Source organism: Lissotriton vulgaris, chromosome 2_1 (genome assembly GCF_964263255.1).
Source record: "Lissotriton vulgaris chromosome 2_1, aLisVul1.2, whole genome shotgun sequence".
Lineage (NCBI taxonomy): Eukaryota > Metazoa > Chordata > Amphibia > Caudata > Salamandridae > Lissotriton > Lissotriton vulgaris.
In genome coordinates this window covers 58230209-58247988 of record NC_141687.1, presented here as the reverse complement: position 1 = coordinate 58247988, position 17780 = coordinate 58230209, and the positions used below count along the sequence as shown (strand labels likewise).

At 50.2% G+C, this 17780-nt stretch overlaps 1 protein-coding gene across 1 annotated transcript in view; it reads right to left on the bottom strand.

The window, feature by feature from the left end:
- LOC147729552 (sterol 26-hydroxylase, mitochondrial-like) overlaps window positions 1-3728 on the bottom strand; it is a 154967-nt gene extending 151239 nt beyond the window's left edge. The window contains exons 1-2 of the mRNA XM_086954447.1: window positions 3552-3728; window positions 3067-3441 (exon numbers count right to left, since the gene is read on the bottom strand). Of these exons, the coding sequence (XP_086810573.1) occupies window positions 3067-3372 (306 nt within the window). The 5' untranslated portion in view covers window positions 3373-3441; window positions 3552-3728. The remainder of the gene's footprint in view (window positions 1-3066; window positions 3442-3551) is intronic.
- Between the last annotated feature and the right edge of the window lie 14052 nt (window positions 3729-17780).

Genomic DNA, 17780 nt, shown 5'->3' with positions numbered 1-17780 from the left:
GGTATATTTATAGGGTTAGTGTTTAAGGGTGTTGGGGTATTTTAAGGAGTAAGGATGGGTTATGATTATGGGGTGCAGGGGTATTTAAAGGGAGCAGGGTGGGATTAGCACACGATATGAGACATGGCATGAAGGGCGGAATGTACCACACGCCCCCAGCTTTTGTCACGTCCCCAGCACACGCCCACAGCAAAACACAGACACGCCCACAAGGGACTACTTTGCTGGCACGGTTCTTTTACCTTTTAAAAGTATATGGTGGGCGTCTGCATAGCCTATGTCCTTCTGCTGCAACTGCCCTTTCCAACGCTGTATTGGGTGTTGTGATTGGTGCTGTGGTTCCTGAGGTTACCCGCCTCAAAGGTTTGGGCTCTCTCTTTATCATATTAGTATGGATATATGTATGTACGACGCTGGAACAAACGTAAGCTGGATGAGTTTTTCCACCTCCTATCGGCTGACCCATTTGACATCTTGGGATCGCCTGATCAGGTCTACGACAGGTTTTGTAACTGGGTATCCAGGGCTTTGGACACCCTTATTCCCTTGGTAGGCAGTAAAACTGGAGCTGGCAAAGCCAGCCCCTGGTACGACGACTCACTGCGGGCTCTGAAGGTCTCTTGTAGGCGTGCAGAGGGGGCTTGGCGTAAAGCCTATAACAGCACAGAGAAAGTTCTCTACCTGTCGACTGTGAAAGTGTATCATCGGGCGGTATGTAGAACTCGTGCCGCATTTTATGCTGCACAATTCAGGAATAGTCCGAACCCGTCTAAGGCTATCTTTAAGGTATTGAAAGACCTTACTGCCAAAAAAGTAACAACGACGCACCAGAGCTCTGTTGAGCACTGTGAAAAATTGGCAGAGTTTTTCTTGGATAAGGTGAATGCCATCTATCGGGCCTTTCCTTCGGCCACTCCCTCGGCTAATCCATCTCCTAAGCCGTTACCATCTGAGGGACTACATTCCTTACCTATGTTAACATCTGATAGCCTAGACACATTGGCCCGCAGAGTGAAGTCTGGGTCCCCAGAGGATCCACTTTGCCCTGATGTGTTCAAAGACCTAGCGGTACATGATATCTCACCGCTATGTTCCTTGATCAACTCGTCGTTAACATCTGGCGAGGTCCCACTGAAGTGGAAGCGAGCCATGGTTCGGCCTATTCTTAAGAAACCCAGCCTGGACGGCAGCAAGCCTGAGAGCTATCGGCCGATTTCACTCTTGCCGTGGCCGGCTAAGGTTATGGAGGCGCACGTAAATGCCGTCCTCTCGGAACACCTTCGCCGCGCAGATATCCTCGACGCAAAGCAGAATGGGTTTAGGGCTGGTCATAGCAGGGAGACGGCTCTGCTCTATATGGTGGAGCATCTTCGCTCCGTGCTTGACGCGGGACAAGCGGCAGCGCTTGTGTTATTAGATCTGAGCGCTGCCTTCGACACCGTCTCGCACCCTATCCTTCTGCTGCGCCTAGAGGAGGCTGGTGTCACCGGTATCGCTCGAGTGGTTCCGGTCGTTTCTAACCAACCGGGCCTTTAGCGTGACCGTCCCACCCTACCAGTCCAAATTCCATCCGTTGAACCTGGGGGTCCCCCAAGGCTCCTCGCTGAGCCCTACGCTGTTTAATCTGTACGTAAGGCCGCTAGCTGAGGTTGTCAGGCAATGGGGTATGACGATGGTGTCATACGCCGATGACACCCAGCTAGCGGTCACGATCAGCGGGGATGCCGAAGTCGATGCCCCCAGGTTTCAACAAGGACTGCGGGCGGTCGCCAGCTAGATGACGTCCAACTGTCTCCAGCTGAACGCTAGTAAGACCGAGATCATGGTTTTTGGAAGACAGCCGGAGCTGTGGGGAGAGAGATGGTGGCCTGGGGATTTGGGTCCTGCTCCCATCCCAGTCGCCGAGCTTAAGAACCTCGGGGTCTGGCTGGACCCTTCCCTCACGTTTGTGTGCCATACCAAACGCACGGCAGCATGTTGCTTTGGCATCCTGCGCGGGCTCCGTTATGTGCTCAAGTTCTTCGATGCCCCCACCAGGCAACTCATGATCCAAGCCACTGTCATCTCCAGGCTGGATTATGCGAGTTCCTTGCTGGCTGGTCTGAATCAGGCAGAGATCGGGCGCTTACAAAGGATTCAGAACGCCGCAGCTAGAGCGGTGGTAGGCCTCCCTAGATTCTGTCCTACCTCCAGTACCCTGCGGTCACTGCATTGGCTTCCGGTGGCCCAGCGGATCCAGTTTAAGGTCCTCTACGTCGCCTATAAAATTCTGAAGGGGTCCCCAGCAACGATCCTTATGGCCCTCCTTGCCAACTACACCCCAGCGCGACTCTTAAGATCTGCGAACCTAGAACTGGCTGTTGTGCCGCGCTTCAAGCGGAGTAGAGCCGGAGGACGCTCGTTCCGAGTGCGCGCGGCGGTCCTGTGGAACTCCTTGCCCCTGGCGATTCGCGCTATGAGAGATTTGCTTTCCTTTCGCCGCGCGGTGAAAACCTTTTTATTCCCTTAGTTTGTGTACATATGTTTGTTTTTCTGTTCTAGTTGTGTTGTGCAGCTGCCTTGTCGGGCGCCAGGACGCTCCTTAGCTGGAGCATCTGTGCGCTAAATAAAAACGCATAACATAACATAACATAACGTATATGTATGGATATTAGTGGAGGCCCAGATTTTGCATCAGGATTGCGCCACTTTTTAGGCACACACCCCCCCTCCCCCACCCCCCCATCTTCAGATCTCATTTGTTAAATATCATGATGCACTTAAAATTTACTCATGATACACCTGATAAACATGTGTGTGAGATCTTAGTATCTGATGTCACTTCTTGAGCTATTACTTCCGTTGAGGTCACTTCCTGTGATGCCACTAGAATACTGCCTACGTTGGTCAGTACCCCCATTTCCTTATTATAAGACTTGTGCCCTGCCTACAAGTAATTCGTTTTACAGAGCAGCACTACCCATCATTTAATCAAATGCATAGAGAGCCAATTTTTCTAAAGTGATGCACAAACTTTCAAAACATATACTTCTGCAGGAGAGGACAACACTGCGCAACGACCCCTACCTGAAGCTCGTGGAGGCGACGGATGTACCCCTTGACATAGAGCCAGTAAAACGCCTGCAGCCGACTGGGCCCTGGAAGCTCCTCGTAGGTCTTCAGTCTCTTCTGGGCGCTCTCGGACGCCGAGGTGTTCTTGGCCCTCAGCTGGGCCCGACTGGCCCAGGGCGGTCGGGCCCCTCTCTCCAGGGCCCTGAGCATGGCTAAGGCTGTGGGGAGCACTGCAGCAAGGGGTGCTCGGAGGCAACACAAAAAAGCCTCAATGGCGCAAACTAATGATGTTGGGGGGAGGGGGGGTTGGGGGCAGTGCATTCAGGGTGTGTACGTCACCCCAGAGCACCCACAGCGGTCGCCGTGTGCCCTTCCTATGAAGCCAGCAGCCTCCACACGGATGCAAAGGGTGAGTGGAGGGGATCAGCTGATCAGGGTGTGTACGTCACCCCAGAGCACCCACAGCGGTCGCCGTGTGCCCTTCCTATGAAGCCAGCAGCCTCCACACGGATGCAAAGGGTGAGTGGAGGGTATCAGCTGATCAATGGGCGTGGAGTGGCCGTGGGGCTGCACTGCTCAGTGCAGAGGGACAGACTTCCCTGCCAGGCGGCCTCGTGACAGGCTGCTCCCTGTAGGGTCCATGCCAGGCAGCCCTCTGCCCAGGGCAGGGCAGGCGCGTGCTAGGGGGGCCCCGCCCCCCTGATACAGTCACTTCAGATGGAGGGAGGAGGGCAGAGTCACACCGCCAGACATGCAGCCCGCGGAGCTCTGAAACTGCGCCGTCTGGGGACTAGCAGGGGAAGAGAGAGCCCGTCTACAGAAGAGAAGGGGGCCGCGGCCTCGGGACAGGTAGGGAAGGAGGAGGGACGGGGCGCCACGTGACTCTATGTCAACAGAGTCGGCAAGTTCCTGCCCTACCATTTCCGTTTTCAGGTGTGCCATCAGAGCGAACTGAAACAGACTACAAGTCCCAGAATGCATTAGTTTGATGAAGAAAAGTATGGTGTACCTGACAGCATAACTTCAACTCCTAAGCTGATCCATGACGAGAGGAGAAGATTTACACTCAGGGGGAGGGAAGACGGACCGGGGGGAAATACAAGAATTGAAAAAAAAGGAAGCGTTGAGACAGGAGAGAGAATGCTGCACAGAGGGGAGGGGACAGACAGCCATTCCTGATATCACGAACCAGTCCTAGCATTTTAGCAACCAACACTGCCCATGGTGGTGTTTTCAGCCGTAGGTAAACGCGAAACTACATGCCCCAGAATGCAACTGCTCTTGTCTAAGCAGCTTGGCTGATTGAAGGGGTTTCTGTCTCTGCGCCAGGGCCGGTCTTTACTCAGACAGCATCCCGGGGTGAAACTGAATTTGCTGCCCGTCCTAACCTGCCCCCTACGAACGGTGATCCGAGTGGGGAGGTGGGGTGGGAGGCGTTTGTGCTCACGCATCACGGCCTTGATGAGGGAGAAGGAAGGGGGACTGGAGGACTGGGGAAAAAGATTTATTCCAGGCAGCTCAGGAGGTCACTACCTGTTCGCCCATCAACTGTAGGCGGCCTGGGCCCAGCTCGCCCATGCCAAAAGGCGGCCCTGCACAAGGCTACAGGATACTTAGGGGCAGATTTACAAGAAAGTGACCCATCTGTAGAGATCTGTCACTTTTTCTGCGCCAGCCTGTGATACCCTGGCGCCACCATGGATGTGCCGTATTTACAATACGGTGCATCATGGCGCAAGGATTGACAGATGCGTCAGCAATTCTTACGCATCTGTTGGGGCAAAAGTCACGCATTGCTGTAGTCTTGTCGCAAGCATGACGGAACTCCAGCAATGCATTTTGAGGCCTATTCGTCACTCCTTACACCTGTGTCAAGCAGGCGTAAGGTTCTGACGCAGTGGCGTCCTAGAAGTGATGCGATGAAATCTTGTAGATTTCACTGCGTCACTTTTACGAGGCTTTCCTGCGTGGGAACGCCCCAACTGCATACATTATACCTGACGCAGGTATAATTGATGGAGGGCTTTACAACGTGACGTATCTCCCTAGATGCATCACGTTGTATATTGGCCGTATTTTTTACGCCGGCGCTGCGTCACTAAAGTGACGCAACAGTGGCGCAAAAGTGTAGCAAGGGGCTTGTAAATCTGCCCCTCAGCATGTAAAGGGAACAGGGGTCTAACCATGAAATATCATGAATCATATAACATTGACATACAATGAAATTTCTATGTAAAAAATCCAAATTAAAGTTAAATTGCTCCTTCACCCTTTCTTTTTCCCCTCCTTTTCTTTGGCTTTCTAGCAGGTATTTTTGTTCAGGCATAACCCCTTATGTTATGATGATGGTCCCTACGTCGGATTACGGGATCACAACATAGTCGACAATAGTACCATGACTTCTACTGTTGTTATGTACTTAGATTTATGAGCATTGGTACTCTAGGATATATGTGAATTGACTGGTTTGTCCTTATTGTAATCACATGAAAAATGTCTGATCCTAGAAGTTCTCTAACTTCCTCTCTGTGTTTTCCGCACCGCATTGATTCAATTATGTTTTAATTCATGCAGTTTAACTTCCATTTGGATTTTTGACATAGATTTAATTGTATACAGTGCTTAACATGTAAAAAAACATGACTACTGGCTCTCGTCACGAGGCAGCTTTCAAAGCGCCTAAAACTGAACCAGCTACTAACCATGAAAATGGGGCGAGGATGTGACATAATGGCCAGAGCTGCCACCCTCAGGAGCTGTGGAGCCAGGCTCCAGTCTCGGCGGCTACTCATCATGTGATTCTGGGCAAATCACTTAATCTCCCTGTGAATGAGTACATGTTATTAATATTAAACACAACTGGTGCTCATGAAAAGCACTGGTGTTGATGATTAAGTGGCAGTGCTGAGCCCTGGAAACCACTGGCTCAAATTAACCACTTCACTGCGGCGGCTATTCTGCCGCAGTGCTAAGGGGGCGGGGCGGAAGAGCGGCGGGCGCATGCTGGTGACGGAACCGCTCCGTCACCAGCGTCGGTTGCGCTGTGCTTATGACGGAGCGGTTCCGTCATGGCCCCGCCCGCTCAATAGAACGCTCAGCGCAGGCGCGGAATTCGCGCCGCGCATGAACGGCGGGCGAGCAAGACGGGACCGCTCCGTCATCAGCACAGCGCCACCACTGCTGATGACGGAGCGGTTCCGTCATCAGCACTTAAGGGGTTAAGCACTGATTGTATGTCTATGTAAAATGATGATATTTCATGGTAAGGGACCCCTGTTCCTTTAAAATACTTACATTCCTGGTCCCTCGATACCCCTGGGTTTCCCTTGATTCTTAAAGTACAGTCCGCTTCGCAGCATTCGGAACAACACAACTGCACTCAGCTGTCAAAGTGCTTAATAAAAGTATGGGAACGGTAATCTAGAATACAATGTGCATGAAGTTAGAGTGCCGAGGTGGGGTTGGACGCAGCTAAAAAGAACATCATTTCTATAGCTATATTGCTGGCCTCTCACCTACAGGAAATGAAAAATATAACCACCTTAGATGAACAAGCATTGGCAAAACCAGCTGGTCTCACTTTAGTGATCTATTGGCTAGTAAACCGGGCAGGACTGGGAACCCAAAGCAGCCCTGGCAAATGTTTTCAGATGCACCGCCGCACAGTGCATATAGAGTACAGTGAACAAGCCTGATCACTACAAAGGAGGTCTGGGGGGCTTCTCCCCCCAAGAAAATTTGGGGAAAAATGGTGCATTCTACAACACATTTTTCATTATATATTCAGTTGTATTTGCTTTTAAGCATAGTAAATGATGACCTTAGCGTGCACCAGCATAAGGTAATCTTTGTTGGGGCTTTTCAATGATACTATCACCCTCCAACAGTGCCTCTCATCTCTCCATAACCCCTATCTCACATGTATTTTATTTGCTTTATTATACCTCTCATACCAGTGGAGGATGTCAGCTACTTTACATTGCACATACTTACAGAGACAGAATCACACGTGTAAATTAGTGTACAGAAAATATTTTATAAGGCAAAGGGGACTACAAGGTGCATGATTCACATGCCATCCATACTGGTATGCACTTTTTAAGAGTGCTTGGTCTGGAGAACCCCACACTCAGGCTTCAGAACTGTCAGGCATGGTCCTCTCTGGACTGGATACAAGTATCCTAGGACTATTTTTGTGGTATCACCCCTCAACAGCCAGGAAAGCCTGAATCCCGTGGCACGGCGAGCACAGGACCCACTTCTGGGCATCCTTGTCCCACTAAACAATAGATTTAGGCCCAGAACTCTCTACTTGGGGTGAATGTTTCACATTGTTCAGCATTATGTCCATCATTTGTTCTTTTTGCATTTGCCGCTTTAAGTTGGACAGGCATGCCCAGAAGTGGGTCTCATGCTCCCCATGGCAACCAAGTCAAGCAATCCTGACTGATGAGGGGTGACACCTCAAAACCGGTCCTAAGGGGCTTGTTTCTAGTGAGGGGAGGACCTGGCCTGGCAGTTCGGACTGGACTGTTCCCATTGGGTGCAGGGTCAAGACTGATTTGCATATGGCTCTGTCCAAACTGGAATGGCGTGGTGAGTAAAAAAACACAATGGGGTTAGGCCGAGATCTCTGTACTAGAAGTGAAAATTTGACATTGTTCAGAATTCCGTCCATCATTTGTTCTTTTTGCATTTGTCACCCTTAGTGGGACAGGTATGCCCAGACGTGGGTCCCGTGCTTGCCATGCCACCAGTGTCAAGCTATCCTGGCTGACTGGGAGTGATACCCTTAAACTGGTCCTAGGATGCTTGTTTTCGGTCCGGGGAGGACCTGGCCTGGGAGTTCTGGCTGGACTGTTCCCATAGGGAGCAGGGTAAAGACTGATTTGCATATGGCTGGGTCCAAACCGGAATAGTGTGGTGAGCATAAAAACAATGTATTTAAGCCCAGATCTTTTTACTGGGCTGAGTATTTGACATTGTTCAGCACTCTGTCTATAATTGTTATTTTTTGAAGGCCTATTAGTAGCATTTAATGTTCAGTCCCTGGGCACCTGCAGTGCACTTTACTAGAGATTTATGAGTAAATTACATATGCCAATAGTGGATAAGCCAACGTTACCACATTTTAGGGAAAGAGCACAAGTACTTTAGCACTGATTAGCAGCGGTAAAGTGTGGAGAATTCCAAGGACAGCAAAAACAAAGTCAGTAAAGATAGGAGGTCTGAAGGCAAAAAGTTAGGGGAAACTACGCCAAGGCTGCCAGGTTCAACACCTCCATCTTAAATCTCTGTCGTAATATATCACGTGATGACTAATACTGCTGTTTCTTGTTTTAGGTGAAGACGTGCAAGTTTACTCTGACAATTAAGGAGCTTTCCCAGAGACTTCTCTCAGCACCATGCTTAGCCAAGGACGTTCAAACTGTCCCAAGCTGTCAGTATACAATGTATCTACCAACATGCTTGAATAAACTGTGAGAATCACTAAGTCCAATGCAATACTTCTATGAGAGAATCCTCAAGTTTGTTCTGTAGTAAAATGTTTTTTCTTTCTTGTTCCTCATTGGTGCATATCCTGAGAACTATGTACTTGTGCATTGTCCAAAGTCCTATAAAAGACACTGCATTCTGTATCCCAGGGCTCACCCCTATTTCCCACTTTTAGAAGGCAAATCTATGCCGGATTTCATATAGATTTTTACTGAGTTCTTTGTACTTCTGAATTATATGCGTTTGCTGCTAATCTTATTGATGGCATATTTCATGTATTTTTACTACGATTTCCTTATATAATTTTTCAAACTATAACCAGTGTATGTCATTTTTAGGTCTCGCCTAGAGCGTAGCATGCAGCGCTTCTCTAGGAGTGACCTTTAGGAATCGGTCAGCTGTTTTCAAGCACTCGTGCTTGTGCTGGCATCCACCTTGCGGGAGTGAGCAGCGGCGCGCGCGCTAATTGAAAACAGATGGCCCGCGCGCCGCTGCTTGCTCCCGCAAGGTGGATGCCAGCACAAGCACGAGTGCTTGAAAAGAGCTGTTGGCATTTGCATGCTCGCGGTCGCTTTAACACCGTGGAAAATCGCCAGCAGCCTCCTTCAAAACGCTCTTAGGCTGTTGCAGTGGTTTTGTGTGCGTTCAGTGTAGGAATCGCCATGAAAACTTTTTACGAGCAGCACAAACTTGCAAGTTCACAAACCTACTCCTACTTTTTGAAACAAATGTTTCAAAATAGTGTGACTGAGAGTGAAATTAAAAGCAAAGAGCCAGGAAAAAACACTTCTTTTCACCTTGCTTTGCCTTTCTCCCGAATGAGTTGGAAGATGTCTAGTAGAAAATGCCAAGTTGAGTCACGTGCCCCTGGCTATATCTGCATATTGTGCTCTGTTTCAGCCTAACTTATATATCGTTGGAAAAGCTAACAGGCTTGTAAATACTGGAACTGTTAACTCATGCTGCCCCCACATGGAACAACAACAAAATGTCTTGCTTTTTTGATGTTTCCAAATGATTTTTTGAGAAGCGATTAGAGAACATAACACAGAAGAAACACAATGTGAAATAAATAAACAGAAACGCCCTGACGCCATGTAAAATGCTTTCACTGGACAGTACAATGGCAGACAAATCAGAACAATAAAATCACAAAAGTGATGTGCCGGTGCTCGATATGCTAAAAGGTTTCTCAACATCAACTTTATTGGTTTAGCTTTACAAAATAGCCATACAATAAAAGCATCTAAGTAAAAAAAAATAACTTTGTTAAATCACACTGATTTAATACCCCAAATACACTTCTAGGCACAGGACATCAGAAGTGCAGCTCTCGCATAAAAATGTAATTATTTAAAAAGAATTTATGAAACTTTGTTTAAGACAAAATAAAAGTGCTGACTGCAGTGCAAACATTCAAAGTCAAAGAAAATCCCTGGACTGACAATTCCTTTCTCAATACTACTACATCCCATACATACAGAAAGTCTTAATAGGAAAAAACATTATATAAGAGAGAACGAGGCAGACGGATGGAACCACTATAAACCAGAACATATCAAGTTCAAGAAAAGTGGGACCACGAAATACAGCGCATGATCAAATTATACCTCGTTGTGAAAGAACTTTTAAATACAAAGATTCCAGTAGCTGATATAAAGAAGAGCACAATTTTGTTCCAAAGAAAAAAGGAAACAAGGACTAGGGAAACAAGACGCCTTGTCTGACATATGCACCTTATTCAGAGGTACATTATACAAAAAAAACAACTGTTTTGAAAGAAAGATGAGACAGGAATATCAACCTGAACCACAGATTTATTTTAAAGGGTAATTCTATTAACAGAAAGTGAATACCCTAGATAAAGCCCCACAGGAGAAGAGTTGGTCTCCTGGGTTGGGATAACATTTCTTCCTTTTCCGGGACCAAGACAAAAAGGATACCCAATTTGGAAAACGGTGACCCCTTTGATTTGTCCTGTCCTGAAGAAGGTGTTACTGTACCAGTGGTATAACACTGAAACGCGTCGACGCTTTGATAAGTAGAATCCAATTAAAGCCCTAGGAAATAACAGATATACAAAAAATTTGGATACTGTAATTCCTGTCAGAAAATATTGTGAGGCTTGTTGGATCAATTTAATGTGTAGTATGAACGTTTGAAGCTACTTATAGAAGGGGTAATATTGTGTTTTTATATGTATTATGATTTTATAATGTAATGTGATAGAGTGACAAATAGATTGTGTCTACATATAAAAAATGTGTTTTATAAATTGACTCTGTATGTTTAATGAAATATTGTGAATATTTACTTGTAATGTGATATATTGCATATGTTTTTAATATTAAATGTTTTCAGAAGGTTTTCTGAAATTTTAATTGGTGAAACAAGAAAAATTCCTTTTTTTTATATACAAAATAAAAAGAGTGTAATCGTCATATCTTAGTGTTGGTGTTATATATATAATGTTTTTTCCTATTAAGACTTTCTGTAGGTATGGGATGTAGTAGTATTGAGAAAGCAATTGTCAGTCCAGGGATTTTCTTTGACTTTGAGTGTCGACAGTACCCTGTTCCCTGGAACTTAGTGGGGTCTTCTCTCTTTTGGAAACATGCAGTGAAAATATTGTCTGGATAAAATAGGCTACTAATAAATACTTCAAGAATAAATATGAAAGCTTTATATCATGCTAAAAAGGATGTTACCGGGGGCGTGGCCTGAGGCGTCAAGATGGCGGTCGCACTCTAAGAGTGCTCCGGATCCCTCCGTCATCTGCCATCTATCCACCCTCTACCAGCTGCCATCGGACCCTTCCCTAGATCAGCAGCGGCCCACTGTGCCTTCGCTGTGCTCCGGTCCTGCTTTTGCTGCGGATCGTCGCCCCGTTGCACCGATTTGGCCTCCCTCCCTCCGAGGCCTCACTGGCCTAAAATGGCGGCCTCCTTGGCCGCCATTGTCGGGAGGAGGGAACGCGCTGTTGACCCCTCACTGCTGCTGCCTGTCCAACCCGGCCTGGCCTCTCCCCAATAGAGTGATCCTTATGGGCCCCGCCATTGACCTCGGGCCCTGGATGTGTGCTGGTTCTTCCTGGTGGTTCTCGAGGACTTGAAGGGGCAGACCTAAACGCCCGGGTCCGAGTATCGACGGTATGGGTGTCCAGGGGCCCCCCTCCTCTCTGGGAACGCTGATCACCCCCTTGCCCGTGCAGTGGCGGGACCACACTCTTGGAGGCGATGGGCAGGAATCGCACCCTGCAGACCCCTAATCCTCCAACCCAATATTAAAATGGATCAAAACACCACGTCCGACCAGGATCCTGGAGGAGGGGCGTCTAATACTCCTGCCCCCACTGGGGGGTGATCTCTCCACTATCCTTCAGGTGATAGGTGCATCGCAGGCCTCAGTCAAAAATAAGATTGGCGAGGTGAGGAAAGATATGGCCCTTATTGGCTAAGACCTGCGCAACGCCACTGCGCGAATTACGGAAGCAGAATCCCGTATTTCCATGGCTAAAGATGACATTGGCCAACTCAAGACCCAGGTGGCTCGCCCCAGACCTCGGAACTCCACCGACGGGCCGAGGATGCCGAAAACAGGTCGCGGAGCCTCATAGGATTTCCCGAAGGGGTTGAGCAAGGCCATGCAGACACGTTTGTGGAGACATGGGTGCGAACCTGGATGCCCAAAGAATCCCTCTCACCCTAGTTCGCAATCGAGCAGGCCCATCGCTCCCTGGCCTCCCGACCTCCACCCAGGGCTCCTGCCTGGCCCATTATCCTGAGGGTCTTCAACTTCCGGAACAGGGACGCCATCCTCATGGCGACTATGGGGCAGGGTCCACTGAGGTTCCAAGATAACAAGATCATGGTCTTTCCAGATTACACCAGGGAGGTACAGGCCCAATGTCAAACTTATGATTTCAAGTCAAAGTTCCGTAACCTGGGTCTTCGCTATGGCCTTCTTTTTCCGGCCCGGCTCTGAGTTGTTTTTCAAGGCAAGACATTCTTCTTTGATAGTCCCCCGGCGGCCTGGACCTGGCTCACGGAAGTGCGACCCCTCTTGAACCGGCGGGTCTCCTCCCCTACAAGGCGAGACCCCATGCAACTTCACCCAACCCTGCCTAAACCTCAGAGACGCTGGACTAGGTCCCGCAAGATGGGTGACTGTCGTGGTGAAGCTTCCCGCTTGCCGGGTGCAGCGTCCCAGCGGCCCCCTCCTCATGCTTCAACTCAGAGGTCTGCCACTCCCAGCTCCCTGATTGACTTAAGCTGTATCCCAGACCCCTCCGAGACCCTGCGCCTTGCCATATCCAACTCCAACTTGTCAAGGAGCCCTGTGCTTCGTGGAACGGGAGACTATGAGGGAGTTTGAACTCAGAACCCAAGGCAGGGGATCCTTAATCTGTTTCCTAAATGCTCCAGCAACTGAGGTCGCTACTATATCCATTCAGCAGGAGCGGTCCATCTCCATTGCAACCACGTTCTGTGAACTGTTTATTACCTCAGCTCCTAGGCTTATTTGTATTCCTCTGTTGCTTATCTGTTTAAATGTAATTGCAGCTGTTAACGTTTTTTTTATCCGACTACATGGAGGGGTCCATCTCTGCCACGTTCATGTTCTGCTAACCGTTTCAGCTTAGCACTCAGACTCATTCGTGTGTTGTTGTTTTAAGGTGTTTTTAGGGCGACAGATGTTTCATCTTTGGAAGTGTAGGCTGGGGGGTATTGGGGGGGCGTGGGAGGGTGGGTAGACCGTTGTCTCCCAGTTGTTTATTGTTTTTACAAACAATTGTTATTTGTTTTTACTGGCCGCCGTTCTTTGTTTTTCTTGGTAGCTATCTATGCACGCACACCATCGACAACGACATGAGACTTAACAGACTGCACACATTTCACCCAAAGGCCCCCGCCACGGGGTGTCGCCTTCTTTGGGACCCGGGTCCGCTTGCGCTTGCACTGTTCTTTCCACACACTGTCCACCCAGATGTGGTCCACCTTAAATAGACCCCTCCACATTCTGTTGTGGAACGTCAACGGTCTACTAGACCGCATAAAACATACTGCTGTTCTTCCCAGCGTCATGTGCCTGATATCCTTTTGCTACAGGAAACACACCTTCTGGGCACTCACTGCGCCTTCCTCGCCCGGCATGGGTTCGACAGGGTCTGACATTCTGGTTTCGCACTGGGCTCCCGGGGGTTGCAATACTGCTTCGCAAGGGGCTTCCCTTTACCATGGCACAGGCCAAGACGGACACACAAGGCAGCTACGTGATGGGCAAGATCGAAGGGCATCCTTTTAATCTCCTGTGTGTATACATCTCCCCCGCTATAGCGTCCTCTGCTCTTTGGCGTCTCACACTTGTAGTCTGCACCTTTCCACAGGGTCTGACGGTCATCTAAGGCGACTTCAATGCCGTTATGCAACCCTCCCGCGACATGAGAGGTGCTCCCTTGGCATCCCGTCTTGGTTCTGCTAAGTGCCTGTCTGACTGGTCCTCCACCCTGGGTCTCTGCCATACATGGAGGGTGTGGAATCCCCGCCGTGCAAAATACACTCACACTTTGGCGGCCCACCATACTCACTCTCGTTTCGACCTGCTCCTGTAGCCAGCCCCAACTGTCAGTTGATGTTCGGGGCTACCATCCAGCCCCGAAGCATCTCGGACCACTTGCCTGTTTCCCTCCATCTCGGGAACACCCCTGGTGGCGTTTGTACCGCATGGCGGATGAAAGCCTGGTTTCTGTAGGATGCAGAATTCGTTGAATCCCTCGGGCAGGAATTGTGGCACTATTTTTTTACTAATACGGGTTCGGTCTCCTCACCGGTAACTTTATGGGAGGCCGGCAATGCTACCTGTGACGGGGCGGGTTCCCCGGTGGAGGTACAGACCCTGGAACTGGACTGGTGGTCCGCCACCCCGCTCTCACCTGCTTCCCTTCCATCCTTATAGCAGCCCGAATCAAGCCTGCAGGAAGAGTGGGCGGTACGAGACCCTGAACACTGGTGGACCGACGAGGAAGTGGATGTGCCTGGTCCCTTTAAGTCGGAGTATACAACGGATGACACCCCGCCCATGACGAGCGTCCCGACGTCAAAAGGGGAGGGAACCCAGGAAGTGATGAACAGCGTTTTCCTGGAGGAGAAAGGAGTGTTCTACACCAGAGAGGAGAATAAGGACGGGGAGGATCGAGCGGATCAAGCCCTACAGACCAGAGGAAAGTTGGAGAAGCCAGGAGGCCACCGTTTCCACGCGTCGCCCGCCACGCTCCCACGGGAGGAGCGTGGCTCCAACAGGTACGGGGCAGAGTGGCGGGCTGGGTGGGACGTCGGGCCCAACCTAAGGAGTAGCCTGTATAATTGTATAGCCCCGTGTACAGTCCTCAGTTCCTCTCCTCTATACCTGACATGAGCACTCCTTTACTTTGACTGTAAACTCACGGTTTGCACTAGGTTACCCTCACTCCCGGTCCTTGCTGTACCTGAGCTCCAAACCCCCCCCCACTAATACGTCCCTCTCTCTCCTTTCATTTCGGTGGCTGTAACCTGAGACTTTGGGACAAGCGGATACCGGACCGACTCGCAAGCTGGAGTCCTTAAGAAAACCTATCATCGACCCGGCCATCTTTGCTCGGGAGAGAATCACCAGCCGAAGGAGAACGTCATATATAAAAATAAAGCCTTCACTTAAATCCTTCTTTAAAGCCTCGGACTCTATTTCTGCATCCCCTTCCCCTCCTCTCTCTCCGTCCCACACCAAACCGGGACACTACCATACGGGGGTTGGCTAGAGGTTTGGTCCACATGAAGTGCACGGAACAGGCCGCCCGCCTTGTGCAGCTGGAAGCCCACACTGCACAGTTGGAGGCGGCCCAGGCGTATACTTAAAGCGATGACTCCGCTCGGCAGCTTACATTGTTCCGTGAAGAGATCTGCCAGTGCTCGTTGGAATCCACTGAAATGCTATGGCGCTCCTCCGTGGCACGCGTGTACGGTTGGGGTGATAAGAATGGCTAATTATTTCATAATGTAGTTTCATACCCCAAAGCGAACTACATTATTCCTGAGATCCGTGATGGGACCGGCGATCACGACGTTACCTCTCGGGCTATTGCCCAAGCCTTGGCGGGCTACTACGCTGCCCTTTACGCGGCCCGACCTCCCGAATCCTCCCTGGCTGCTTTGCTGTCCGAAACCGGGACCCAGCTGCTCCGCCTCTCCCAGATGGTCTCAGAGACTCTGGATCTTCCCTTCACCCCGGAGGAGATACATGGGGCCATTTCGCTCCTGAACTCCGGTAAGATGCCAGGGCCGGACGGCTATCCCCAAGAATACTATGCGACCTATCGCGACATGTTGGTCCCACACTTAATGGAATTGTTTAAGCATGTGGTGGACACGGGGTCCTTTCCCCTAGAGACAGGCATAGCCACTATTGTGATCCTCCCGAAGACACAGCCACCTTACCTTGCATGTGCGGATTACTGCCCCATTTCCCTCATTAACACAGAGGTTAACATTTTTGCCTCGGCCGTGGCTCAACGACTCCGCCCCCTTTTTCAAGATTTGGTCCATCCAGACCAATGCGATTTTATGACTGCCTGGGGTACCCGACATTGCATACGCCGCCTCTATCTCGCTCTTGCACATCGCCATCATCTCACCCCGTATCTGGCCCTGCTCTTCATTGACTTTGAAAAAGCATTTGATACAGTGGATTGGAGCTACTTGGGAGACGTGGTAGAGGTAATGGGTTTCGGCCCCCCGTTTCGGCGCCTCATCCAGGTCTTATACTCCAGTCCTAAGGCAAGGGTCTGAATTAATGGTGTGCTCTCTGAGACATTCCCCATTCAGAGGGGCACTCGCCAGGGCTGTCCGTTCTTGCCGCTCTTATTCGCATTAGTAATGGAGCTCCTGGCCTCTCTCATACGTCAGGACCACAGGATGGGCTTGGGACCCCTATCAACTCGACAAGATCGCCCTCTATGCCGGCGACGTCCCCCTCTTCCTGGCAGACCCCGAGAGCTCCGGCCTACGGTTCTTGGACACCCTCTCTGCCTTTGAACGAGTCCCCGGCCTCCTGCTCAACCTGGCGAAATCCACTCTGATTCCCCTCCACCCGTCCCGGGCTTGCTTCGATTGGCAAATGACCATTCCCCTGCGCAGGCAGTCATTCAAGTACCTGGGGTTGTGGGTCGTCCTCCTTCCAGAACTCGAATGGGCCCTGAACATTATGCCCCTGGTTACCAAGGCTAAGGCGGACTTCAGGAAATGGCAATCTCTCCCTCTCAACCCCCTTGGCAGAAGTGCCCTTTTTAGGTCTCGCCTGAGCAAAGGCACTTACGCATTGCTCCGGCGAGATTATAGTAAGCGGAAAAAAACAGTCTACCAAAACGGCTGCGGATCGCATACAGTTCATGTGATCTATGCGCGTGCACAGAGCCAGCCATATCACACACCACCATTTGTCTGTGCCTCGGCATCAGACTTCAAAGGCTGCCTCTCCCCCACCCCCCGCGTGCACATCGCGCACCACCATTTGTCTGTGCCTCAGCATCAGACTTCAAAGGCTGCCGCTCTCCCGCCCAGCCCCCGCCACAGCAATGCCGAGAGCTTGTTTCTGGACGAAAGTGAAAGCCTACCGTGCTTGTTTACAGTAGCCTTGCTCCTCAAATGCTGTTGCTGTGTTGCCATCTCTCTAGGGGCAGTCAGCTTGAAAACACTCAACTTGCTAGCTGCAATGCTACATCTGCTATGCTTTGTCTCAAGACACGTTGATCCCTCGCAGACTGTGCTGACTCTGCTTCTCCTGATTCTGAAACTGACCAACGCAGTCACCACGCAGTCTCTTCTATCTGTCTTATGATGTCTGCCCTGCCACCATTTATTTCAGACCCTCACCCTCACACCTCCTCACCCTCACAGCCCCTCATCCTCACACACCCTCACCCGCACACACCCTCACCCTCAGCCTCCCTCACCCTCACACCCCTCACCCTCACTCACCCTCACCCACTCTCACACACCCTCACTCACCCTCACAACCTCACACCCTCACAACCCTCTCACCCTCACAACCCCACACACCCTCACACACCACATCACTCAGGAACACCACCACATCACTCAGGGACACCACAACATCACTCAAGGACACCACTCAGGGACACCACCACACCACTCAGGGACACCACCACATCACTCAGGGACACCACCACATTACTCAGAGGC